Here is a 12,649-nt window from a genome sequence, read left to right as displayed (position 1 = left end):
CTCCACCCCCATTTTTTTTTCTGATGTTATTCTGGATAATTAAAGTGGTAGTGAAGATTATTTTCATAAATGCCCTACATCCTTCTTGTTTTGGTAGTTAGATGGGACTTTCTAAAGGTGACAATAGAGAGTTTAGGGAATGACAATCGTGTACCTGATGTCTGAGAGCATTTTCATAGACATATGATGTGTCTATTTCTATTTCTTAGATGGGGTGCCAGGTGGCTCAGTCAGTTAAGCGTCCAGCTCTTGATCTCAGCTCCAGGGTCATGAGTTCAAACCCCGCATTGGGCTCCACGCTGAGTTTGGAGCCTACTTAAGAAAAAAAAATGTTTTGGAGGCTCCTAAGACCACCCACATATTGGACAGTTCAGTGGAAGGACTCATGGGGCTCAGAGTATAGATGTACACATGGTTACGGCCCATTGTAGCCAAAGGATACACAACAGGATCGGCAAGGGGAAAAGACACAGGTAGAGCCTGGAGAAATCCACATTCAGTCTTCCCATGCTTTCTCTTTTCCACAAGAGAATACATCAATTGTGCTTCTTTCTCCAGCAGTAAAAAATATAGTAATAGATATGCAGTGTTTGTGCTCAGGGAAGCCCATTGGAGACTCCACATCTAAGGTCTTCATTAGGAGCTAATCACACAGGCAACCTCTGCCTGGCAAGTACAAAAATTCCAGACTCCCAAAAGGAAAGCAAGTGCTCATCATCAATCACATTGTTTGTACAGTCTCGGTATAGCAAACCAGTCTTATCAATCAGGGAATGATTAAATGCCAAATTCCCAGATGTAAGCTAAGTGCCAAATTTGCAAGTGGGCCCTTCTAAAGATAGTAACTTCAGACCTGCTATGTTAACTCTTTTCTGCACTGTAGATCCCCTTAGCCCCTGACCACAGTGACTTTCCAGTAAAATTCTTTCCTTTTTTTTTTTTTAAAGTAGGCTCCACACCCAATGTGGGGCTTGAACGCAACCTTGAGATCAAGAGTCTGCAGGCTCTACCCACCCCTTAGAGTAAAATTAGCATCAGCAGGAGCCCGCAGAATATGCAGAACCTGTGTATTGACCTCCGTCATGCCTCCATGGATCCCACCTTCAGTAGGGTAAAACAAATCGCATTCGCTGTAAAGCTCAATCTGAAGTTTCTATACTAATAGTTTCCTACCTAGCCCGAGGCAGCTCTGGCCAGTAAATTGAAGCTGACCGGAAAAGCCTTCCAAGGCTGAGGCAGCGTCCTGATAGAAAAGACGTGTGCATTACGAGTGCAGACCCTGAAGGCACACGTGGTCTCCCTGGAAACAAGGAGGTTATACAAGTTAAGGCACCCCAAGCAGAACTACATTAGTCAGATAGTGTATACCACATTGAATTTCTTTTTTTAAAAAAGAATTTAAAAAATTAATTTATTTGAGACAGAGAGCACAAGCAGGGGGAGCAGCAGGCAGAGGGAGAGGGGGAAAGCAGGCTCCCTGCTGAGCAGAGAGGCAGTTCTCCATCCCAGGACCCCAGGATCATGACCTCAGCTGAAGGCAGTCTCTTAACTGACTGAGCCACCCAGCAACCCCCAGTTGAACTTCTTATGAAAGTTTCCCTTTTATTTCTCTTACTCTGTAATCTAATGGAGCCTATTTTATGACAATAATTGCTAACTCATTTATAGTTAGATTTCACCTAAAAAGTTATTTTTTTCTATTTCTTTTTGCAGGATTATCGTTGGTGGTGGAGAGCCTTTTTTACCAGCAGTTTTACAGCTGTTTACCTTTTCATATATGCAGTTCATTACTTCTTCGCCAAACTTCAAATCACGGGCTTTGCAAGCAGCATTTTATACTTTGGGTACACAATGGTCATCGTCCTGATCTTCTTCCTTTTTACAGGTAACCACAGAACTACTTCATGCATTTCAGACTCTCTGAAGAGACCTGGAGGTAGCCATAATGTAATAAGCATCAATTAACAATTAATGGAAGGAATAGGGAACAAAGTCATCATGTTCGTTTTTATGCTTTGGGGATAAAAGATTGCAAAGCCTGGGGAACTGGAGGGACCTTATGTACTCAGCTTCAAGGTTGTCCCTGGTGAATGTTTTCAAGCAGTAGGGATGTGTTCCAAAGTACAGAAAGGGTTATATGTAATCACCTTTGAATGGCCTCTGAGCATAAACATTAACTGGCTTGAATAACTTTTAAATTAGCAAAAATAGATTAAATGAATGTGTAGTCATTTGAGCAATTAGATACGAGGGACAAGATGTATACTTCTCAGGATTACTCATTTGGGGTTGTTATTTGAGTCCAAGATGTGATGGCAACTCTTGTTTAGATTAATGCTTGATGTAGGTGGCAAAATGGAGTGGTTTATAAAATGATCCATTTAGAGAAATAATGAAGTTGAGAGCTTGGAGACCCTTTCATGACGAGCGAGGCAGTGTTCCATTCCATCTGCCTCACTTTTTTTTTTTTTTTAAGATTTTACTTTTAAGTCATCTTCATACCTGACATGGAGCTTGAACTCACAACCCTGAGATCAAGAGTCGCAAGCTCCTCCAACTGAGCCAGTCAGGCACCTTTCTACCTGCCTCACTTTTAAGTTCTGGTTCTTCTCTCAAGTTGTATGACTGATGTAGGTCACTTGGACAAATTTCAAGTATTGTCTCTGTCAGGTTCAACAGATACGTAAACTATGGAAATGTGTCAGAAATCAAAGCCTTAAGACAAGTCTGTTATCTGAGAAACCAAGGCATCTTGGTGGTGGCTCCCTGTTTAATACTGTATTACCTATGACCTGCCAGCCTCATCTCCTCAGGTCAAAGAAGACTGTGCAGGATTCCTCTCATCTCTCAGCCACCAGACGTTCTAGATAAAACTGAGGGCCTGACGACATCTCACCATCCTGGTCTAACCAGGATCCTCATGTGTTTTGCAGTTTTTCTAACTTCGTATTTGAAATATGCATACAGAGAAGTGCGTGCAACATGCACGCACAGCTCAATGAGTTATTGCCAAGTAAACGCACTTTTGAAACTGGCACTGGTGTCAGTGACTGGTACACAATCAGTGCCCCGGGAGCCACTTCTCTCTCCTCGCCTTCCCCAAAGGCAGCTGCTCCCCTAACTCCTAGCATCATGGATTAATTTGTCCCGTTTGTGAATTGTGCATAAATAGAATCCTACAGGATGTACTCTTTAATGTCTGCTCTCTTTTCCTCAGTATTGTTGGTGAAGTTCCCCCATGATGCTGTGTGTAGATGTTGTCTCTACCCCTTGTGTCTTTTGTTTTGGATTTCTCCCTCAGTGACTGACTGGCTTTTTTTTTTTTAAAGATTTTATTTATTTATTTGACAGAGATCACAAGTAGGCAAAGAGGCAGGCAGAGAGAGAGGGGAGGAAGCAGGCTCCCTGCGGAGCAGAGAGCCCAATGCGGGGCTCGGTCCCAGGACCCTGGGATCATGACCTGAGCTGAAGGCAGAGGCTTTAACCCACTGAGCCACCCAGGCGCCCCCTGACTGGCTTTTATATTTGGGTCTCACACAGTAATTTCAGGCTTCTGTTTTCTTCAATACCTAGCACTTTGACTCAGGTTGCTTTTTTTCTGGGAGTCTTGTATGACAACAGCTTCCTTCAGAAGGTAGATGGAATGCTGAATGATCACGCTGCTGACAGAAATCTCCCATTGGTTGGCTCCACCACTTGTCATCTCTTTGGTCACCCTCCACTGAATACTGACTCTTTTTTTTTTTAATACTAAGATTTAAAAAAAAGATTTTATTTATGTATTTATTTATTTGAGAGGGAGTGAGAGGGCACAAGCAGCGGGGGTGCATCCGAGGGAGAGGGAGAAGCAGGCCCCTCTGAGCAAGGATCCCGATGCGGGGCTTAATCCTAGGACCACAGGATCATGACCTGAGCCAAAGGCAGACACTTAACCGACTGAACTGCTCAGGTGCACCTGAATACTGACTCTTGAAGGTTCCCAATGATCCCTTGCCAGATCTAATGGCCTTTCCCTAGCCTTCACCCTCCTTAGTTTCTGCAGCTAACTAATCAGCACCTATTCTGCGAAACTCTCTCAGTGTGATTTGTATCACTCTCCTTATACTGCTCTGGATCTTCTTTTGCCTTCCTCTTCTTGTCACCTACCTCTAGCCTCTATGCAGGGTTGTCTTCAGCATTCCAGTCCCCTCTTTGTATCCTCTCCCTTTCAGAGCTCATTCAGTCCCATGGCTTCGTCTAGGTCCCCAGTGCTGACAGCTCCTAAGTCTGTATCCCAAGCTGTAACTTCTAGGCAGTTAGATTCTGAGCATTTGCACGTCACACTGGCACTACCAACTCAACACGCCAACTCTAGTGACTATAGTGCTTCCTTTCCCCAAGACTGACTCATTTTAATTTCTTTCCATCTTTGATGGATTTATTTATTTTAGAGAGAACGAGCGTGGTGGGGAGGGGTGGGGGTGGGTGGGATGGAGAACTGAACTCCCCACTGTGTGCAGAGCCAAATGGTATGGGTGGGGGGACTCGATCCCACAACCCTGAGATCATGACCTGAGCCAAAATCAAGAGTTAGACATTCAGCTGACTGAGCTACCCAGGCATCCCATGATGTGTGTTTTTGGCATCTATTTTCTAGAACTCTTCTTTAAGAAGCCTTGTCTGCTTATAGACCCTTAAATGGCATCTCTTTACATTTCATCATTATATATATTTTTTCTGTTGAGTTCCTTTTATTTTGTCATCATTATATTTTGAGGTTCACCGCAGGAAGTAAGGCTTACTGCTTATGTTCATGTTGTTTCACTTTTGAGGAAGACATCCTTAATTAAATCATTAGTCTTGAGAATATGGATGTACACAAAAGTACAGTTAATAATTGCTGATTACTCTTTCTTGCTGTAGACAAATGCTTCTGAGAGGGTTTTTTTTTTAAATGGCAACTGGAAAATTAGCAATATCCACTCATGTTTAAAATGCCAAGGAGTTTCACACTCATTTAGAATAATTATGCATTCATTCAAAGCTCTTCCTTGTGGTCACCACATTGTCTTTGCTATTTGGATTCTTCTGTGTCGTTGCAGCAGAGAGATAAGACTTCACAGCTGTCATCTTTCAATATTGAGTATTGTGACTGTAGAGAAGATTATTCATATACTAATTATATTTCCATGTTGCTACAAATCTTTTACTTTTATTTATTTAAAAAATTTATTTAAGGAATCTCTACACCCAACATGGGGCTTGAACTTGCAACCCCAAGATCAAGAGTCCTGCACCCTTCTGACTGAGCCACCCCGGTGCCCCAACTATGGAATATGAATATGAATTCATATTCAAATATGAATCCTTTATATTTATCTTTTGTGAGGCTGCTTAAGCTAGTGAGCAGATTACCTGTTTCTTGCCCATTGAACTTGTTTTTTTCTGTTTTGACTTATTTCCTTAAGGTAGTCTGTGAAATGGGATAGCAGGGTCAAAAAGCATGAATATGTTTATGGTTCTTTACACTTTTCTGTCATTAACATAGTGTATTGGTTCCTCCACAACCTTGGCTGGCATTGAGTATAATTTTTGAAAAAAACAAAACAAAACTCCAGCAGTGGTTTTCCTTTTTGTTAACACGATATGTCTAAAATGGAATCCCATTGTTTTCTTCCACTCATTATTTTTTAAGATTTTATTTATTCATTTGACGGAGAGAGAGAGATCACAAGTAGGCAGAGAGGCAGGCAGAGAGAGGGGGAAGCAGGCTCCCCACTGAGCAGAGAGCCGGATGTGGGGCTTGATCCCAGGACCCTAAGATCATGACCTGAGCCGAAGGCAGAGGCTTAACACACTGAGCCACCCAGGTGCCCCTCTTCCACTCATTTTTTGAGGCAAAGGAAGTGATGTGCATTGTGGCTGGTGTTCCTCTACCCAGTTTTCAGTTGGTGGCACACTTACAGATGTGTAAACAACATGTCGAAGTAGGATTCAAGGGATAGCGAGAGGGAAGATAAGCCGCAATATATCAACAATATCATCCAAGGGTACCAGGACGGAAACCTTGTATTGTGTAGACTGAGATAATAAATTTCAGTTATGTGTGGGTGACTTGCCCCAAATCCTGGTTGTTTTTTTTTTTTTAAGATTTTATTTATTTGACAGAGATCACAAGTAGGCAGAGAGGCAGGCAGAGAGAGAGGGGGGAAGCAGTCTCCCTGCTGAGCAGAGAGCCCGATGCGGGCTCCATCCCAGGATGCTGGGATCATGACCTGAGCTGAAGGCAGAGGCTTTGACCCACTGAGCCACCCAGGCGCCCCAGCCTAACTGGTTTTTAAAGACTAGTCTATCACCTGGTTAAGCTAGTTAAAAAGGAAGCTAAGTCTGTGCATTACAGATGTGTAGACTTTGCTCTCTTCTAATTCGATTGTTTGCCTCTGATTTCTAATGGATGCTCATTGCTGGTTCACTTACGGATACTTAGTTTTGACTGAAGGATAGTTAGTGATTTTTTATTTGCATCAAGTTTTCTTTTAGATATCAAATGGGTTAAAGTCTTTTTTTTTTTAAAGATTTTTATTTATTTGACACACACAGAGAGAAATCACAGGTAGGCAGAGAGGCAGGCAGAGAGAGAGGAGGAAGCAGGCTCCCCACTGAGCAGAGAGCCCAATGTGGGGCTCCACCCCAGGACCCTGGGACCATGACCTGAGCTGAAGGCAGAGGCTTAACCCACTGAGCCACCCAGGTGCCCGAGTTAAAGTCTTTTAAAAAAATTTTTATTTTTAAATAATCTCTACTTGAACTTACTTGATCTAGAGTCACATGCTGACTGAAGTAGCCGGGTACCCCAAGTGAGTTAAAGTCTTAAGAAAATGAATTGAAATAGTGTAGTTTTATTTTGGAAGGAAGGACATAAACTCACAATAACCAATTAAAATCTAACACTTAGGATTCCTTCTCTAAAAGCCTAAAGTACTATCTTCTATTATAATACTGACATTTCTAGCCTAATATAAACCTTGGCATTGCTGTTGGGTAATGAATGACATCTTTTACATGATGATGTATATTTTAGGCAAGCCATGAAAAATGTCTATATGTAGCCAAGGTCCATTATTCAGCCACAATCTATTATTCTAGAGCAGTGTTTCTCAACCCAGGGGTGAATTTGCTCCCTAGGGAACATTTAACAGTATGTGGAACCATTTTTAATTGTCATGACTGGAAGAGTGCTAGAGACATCTAGTGGGTAGAGGCTACTACACGCAGAACAGCCCTCTACAACAAAGAATTATCTGGCCCCAAACGTCAGTGGTGCCACTGTTAAGAAACCCTGGTCTAGACTGAGCTATTTTCGAACCTCACTTTTACTCCGGAGTTAGTGCTACTTTCAAAATACAGTTTTGATTGTCTCAAGAATCAAGATATTGTTTAGAATCGGAGACTCTAAATCACCAGTCACTGTGCAAGGACTGAAGCCAGTTTGGTACCAGGAGTTTTTAAGACCCAGAAGAAGTATTAGGCAAGGGCAGAGTGCTTTTCTGGTGGCTCTCTCACTCAGGGTCTGTGCTTTGAATATATTTTTATTCATTAAAAGAACCTAATGAAGCTCACTATGTTTTGAGAATGTCTACTATGTAATATTTTATCACTAAATTAAAGTGAAGAATCCATGTTCTCACATAGTGTAGGATGGGATACGCTGAAGGAAAAGTCCAATTACCTCAACATACAAGTATTAGCCATAGTGGGCCTTTTGTGTTTTATTATACTGACTTGTCCTTGCCTTATTAAAAATTTCAGTTCTGGGGCACCTGGGTGGCTCGATCAGTTAAGCATCTGCCTCGGCTCGGGTCATGATCCCAGGGTGCTGGGATCAAGCCCCGCCTTGGGCTCCCTGCTCAGCAGGGAGCCTGCTTCTCTCTCCCGCTCTGCCCGCTGCTCCCCCTGCTTGTGCATGTGCTCTCTCTGTCAAATAAATAAATTTTAAAAAATCTAAAAAAAAATTTCAGTTCTAAAGGCCAAAAGATCAAAAAGGGATAAAATTTATTAATGCTAACTTAACCAACCAACAAATAGTTATTAAGCTTCCATGTACTTGGCAATGGCAATGTGTTCATGGGGGATACGGAATCCTAGATCTAATACCACTTGTTTTCTGTTGAGTTGACTTGTGTGCCAACTATTTGCTTGTATTTATCTCACTTGATTTTCACCTAATTGTGTAGCTATCATGAGCTGTTAGGTCATATTACTCCCATTGTACAGATGAGGAAACTGAGGCCAGAGAGATTAAATGACTTGCTTGAAGTCACTCTGTTAGTAAGTGTTGGCTCTCTGACTCAGTCCAACCCAGGCTGGTCTGACTCCAAAGCTCATTCTCTTAACTACAACTCTCCATGTCCTCCTCAACAGAGAGGCGCTTTCCTTGAGCTGAGGCCAAGCCAACAGCCAGAGAAGGCCTGTGGAATCTTCTCTGTGGTCCTCTGTTTGATCAGGGGGACTTCTCTAATTGGGGGAGCTAAGATTGGTGCATCTAAGATGACACAATATTGCCCTGGAGAATAAGATGATGGAAACAGAATTATCTCAAGTCTTTCCCATACCCTTGTGACCCTTCTTTCAAAAAACAGAGGCACAGTCTTCCAGTTTTTCCTGGGGAATAACTTCATACTTCCTCAAGCCCACCTCATTTTGGTCTCGATTTACATTTATGGATCCACACACCAGGTGCTGTAGGAATGAGCGGGACGGTGTCCTCTCTGTTCTTGAGGATACGGAAAACCTGGGGCTCCTGCTGTTTTTCCCAGTGCAGGTAGTTACACACCTACTCTAACTCTGGGCCCTCTGCGAGCCAGTATTCTTCTAGTCCTGAGTATCATGCTGAAATATTGGGAAAGGTAGCGTTCCTTTCCCCAGTGGTAAGCAGAGTCTGCGTTCTCTGGCGTTCTTGTGTGGTGTAGCTTACATTCTCTGGCGTCTCATACCTGAGTTGAATTCTACTCCCTACACCCCAAACTTTTCCTGTCCAACGGATGCTCATTCTCTGAGGTCTTTCTGCACAAAGCAGTTCGTGTTCACCTCTGCGCATATTGATCTCCCTATCTTAGAGCAATTGGACAGACTTGGCTTTGAGTCCCAGCTATAACGCTCATTGGCTGGGTTTTGTAAGGCAAGTCCACAGACTCTCTGAGCCTGTGTTTCCTTATAGAATCGGGGAAAATCCCAGTACTTACCTCAGAGACTTCGACTCAATCTGATCCCATGTGTAAACACTTAAGCCAGAGCCAGGCATATAAGAAGTTAGTAAACAATGGGTATCAACCTCATCGTTGTTACCATCGTTGTTGTCATTGACATGAAATAGAAATTTGGTCATCTTCTTCTCTGGCTTATGTATCTTCACTGGCTCCCAGCTGCCTGCCTAATCAAATCCCAGCTTCTTAGGATTCACTCTCTGGCTCTTAACCTACTTTTGCAGTCTTTTCTACTATATGCTTTCTTTGCTCTTCCCTTAATTCTATTTTTTCCTTTGAATATTTTCTTTTTTTAAAAAGATTTTATTTATTTATTTGACAGACAGAGATCACAAGTAGGCAGAGATGCAGGCAGAGCGAGATGGGGAAGCAGGCTCCCCACTGAGCAAAGAGACTGATGCGGGCCTCGATCCCAGGACCCTGGGATCATGACCTGAGCCGAAGGCAGAGGCTTTAACCCACTGAGCCTCCCAGGCGCCCCTTGATTTCTCAATGTTTATCATGTATCTGTTCCCTTTAGGCTTTGTACTTCTGTATTTTGTGATTATTTGAATTTTGTCAATTTTACTTTTTAAAAAGATTTTATTTATTTATTTGACAGAGATCACAAGTAGGTGGAGAGGCAGGCAGAGAGAGAGAGGGGGAGCCCGACACAGGGCTCCATCCCAGGACCCTGGGACCACAACCTGAGCCGAAGGCAGAGGCTTTAACCCACTGAGCCACCCAGGAGCCTCTCCTCTGAATATTTTCAAGAGTATTCTCAGTTTATTTTTTTATTGTTAAGTCATCTCTACACCCAACATGGGCCTTGAACCCATGACCCTGAGATCAACAGTCATATGCTCTTTGGACAGAGCCAGCCAGACACATCCCAGTGCTCCCTTCGGTCTTTGATCATACACCCTTAACGTCCCAGTCCTTCTTCTGGGGTTCTCACTGTTCCTTACAACTGTTGAGGTTTAATTGTTCCAGGCCTTTATGGGTACTTCTCACTCTGTCTGGGATACCTGTCTCTCATCTTCAGATGCCTCTGAGTCCAATTTGGACTGTGTTGTCCTCTCCAAATTCTCACCATTCATTCAAGCATATATCGAATACCTACTGTGTGTCAGGCACCAGCCCTGGAAGCCAGGCCTTTAGCAGTGAACAAAACTTCGTATAAAGGGAGAGAGATTTCCATCCTTGGGAGCTTACGTTGCTATGCCGTTCATCCAAACAGTTCTGTATAATGATTGTTAGGTGCCTACAGTGTGCCCAGCCCTGGGCTAAGCACTGGGGTTACAGCACCGAGTAAACCTCACAGCTATAGTCTGGAGAAGGAAGGCCTCTAAACAGATAGTTACCAACAGAGTAGATTTATGTCACTCTTCTAAGAAGGAGCTTTGAAGGGTGTGGAGGGCCATGATGGTATATTGGATGGGAAGTTACTCTGAGCTTGGAAACTGGCAAAGAAAAAGGAAGCAAACCCTGCCTAAAGCTTTCTGTGATTAACATGTTTCCCTAGATGATTGAATTGTCTTCAGGGGCCCCATTAGATTGTAGGATCTGGAAAAGAAAGCTCCTATTAGAGTTTTCTTTGAGTCATTGAACCTTAATATCGTCTGAGAATTGTTTTTAGAACATGAACCTCAATGAAATCCTATGTCAAACAACAGAACTGTGTCACCCTACATATGAAGGTCTCTTCTTTGGTCCATGCTCTGCTCTGTCTAGTCCATGGGTTTAAGCGTACATAGGGTTCACGCTGGTGAGTTATGATCTGACTTACCTAACACAGTATTATAAAGACTGCTCCATGCTCCTGTATAGTCTTTAAATTTATCATTTTTGATGACTGTCTTGTTTCATTGAGGACTTCGTCCATCATTTAGCTAAGTCACCTATTGGGGGGCATTTGGTTTGTTTGTAATTTTTTAATATTATAAATCAGAGTATTATGAACACCATTTTTGCATGTAATTTTTTTCTTCTATGGGGTCATTTCTTTTTTTAAGATTTTATTTATTTATTTGAGAGAAAGAGAGAGCACAAGCTGGGGGAGGGTGTACAGAGGGAGATGGAGAAGAAGGCTTCCCACTGAGCAGGAAGCCCAATGCAGGATTCTATCCCAGGACTGAGACCATGACCTGAGCCGAAGGTAGATGCTTAACCCACTGAGCCACCCAGGCGCCATATGGGGTCATTTCTTTTCTTTCTTTTTTTTTTTTTTGAGATTGGTTTTATTTATTTATTTATTTATTTTTAAATTTTTATTTTTTTTAAATTTATTTTCAGTGCTCCAGAATTGATTGTTTATGCACCACACCCAGTGCTCCATGCAATACGTGCCCTCCTTAATACCCACCACCAGGCTCACCCAACCTCCAACCCCCACCCCTCCAAAACCCTCAGATTGTTTCTCAGAGTCCACAGTCTCTCATGCTTCATCTCCCCCTCCAATTTCCCCCAACTCCCTTCTCCTCTCCATCTCCATGGGGTCATTTCTTTAAGATAAATCCCCAGAAGAGGGATATTTCTGAAATTTAATAAGACAAAATTTTGATTTATAAAACTTATTTATGTACTGAGTATGCAGGAAAGTAAATTGATTATTGCCATTTTTGTTACATCAAGTGATAACCGTTATTTACATTTTCTAAATTGATGCAAGTTATACGAAGCTTATTATATTAGAAACTAGCCTTGGACCTCTTTGTATCCTTTTTGAAATAGAGAACTTAAGCTACTCTTTTTTTTTTTTTTTTTTGCTTTGACTCGAGACCTGCAGCGTTCAATCAAATGAATTCTCACACCCTGTTGAAGGTGGCTGCCTCCAGCCCTGCTGCTCATACTCTTGGCTCAGCAAGGGAGCCTGGTGATTTTTTATTTGATAATGTATGAGTCTTGAGATTTAGAGAATCAGTAGTTCACCTCCAAACTGACATGCTTTGCATTTTTGAGAAAACTACTTTGATTTGTTAGAGTGTCTGGTAAACAAGGATCTTTTTCATTTTGTTTCAGGGACAATTGGATTTTTTTCTTGTTTCTGGTTTATTACTAAAATCTACAGTGTGGTGAAAGTGGATTAAAGAATGTCCCTCAACGTCCTTCAGGTTCATCAGCGTCACTTTTGAATATATCCATCTATACCCGTATGAACATCTATAGAGATGTACATGCATGCTTCCTACTACGCATTTTAAATATATATCACTTAAAAATCTCATTGTCTGGCCTCATTTTATATGACACAAAATACTGATTATGTGGAAAAAACAGGTTGGTTTGGAAACAGGTTTATTCTAAGTCAGACTGTCCTGAAAAGATACCATAAAAAGGTTTAATTGAAAGGAATCAGAGCAAAGGGAGGCACATTTCTTTACAAAATGAAAGCTGAGCACACAGCCTTTTCAGATGAAAATTTTTTT

General features: G+C 42.1%; 1 protein-coding gene across 4 annotated transcripts in view; it reads left to right on the top strand.

The window, feature by feature from the left end:
* LOC116857395 (transmembrane 9 superfamily member 2-like) overlaps positions 1–12,430 on the top strand; it is an 80,294-nt gene extending 67,864 nt beyond the window's left edge. For 2 of the 4 annotated variants that reach the window (XM_032841429.1, XM_032841427.1), the window contains 2 exons: positions 1,714–1,885; positions 12,243–12,430. In XM_032841429.1, coding sequence (XP_032697320.1) covers positions 1,714–1,885; positions 12,243–12,310 — 240 coding nt within the window. In that variant the 3' untranslated portion in view covers positions 12,311–12,430. Of the gene's footprint in view, positions 1–1,713; positions 1,886–12,242 lie in introns of those variants that run through there. The other 2 variants (XM_032841428.1, XM_032841430.1) reach the window with 2 other exon arrangements.
* The last annotated feature ends 219 nt before the right edge of the window (positions 12,431–12,649 follow it).

Source organism: Lontra canadensis, unplaced genomic scaffold, assembly GCF_010015895.1.
Source record: "Lontra canadensis isolate GAN:19392208 unplaced genomic scaffold, GSC_riverotter_1.0 scaffold123, whole genome shotgun sequence".
Classification (NCBI taxonomy): Eukaryota; Metazoa; Chordata; class Mammalia; order Carnivora; family Mustelidae; genus Lontra; species Lontra canadensis.
The sequence above is the reverse complement of the archived record's forward strand: the minus strand, read 5'-3'. Positions and strand labels throughout refer to the sequence as shown.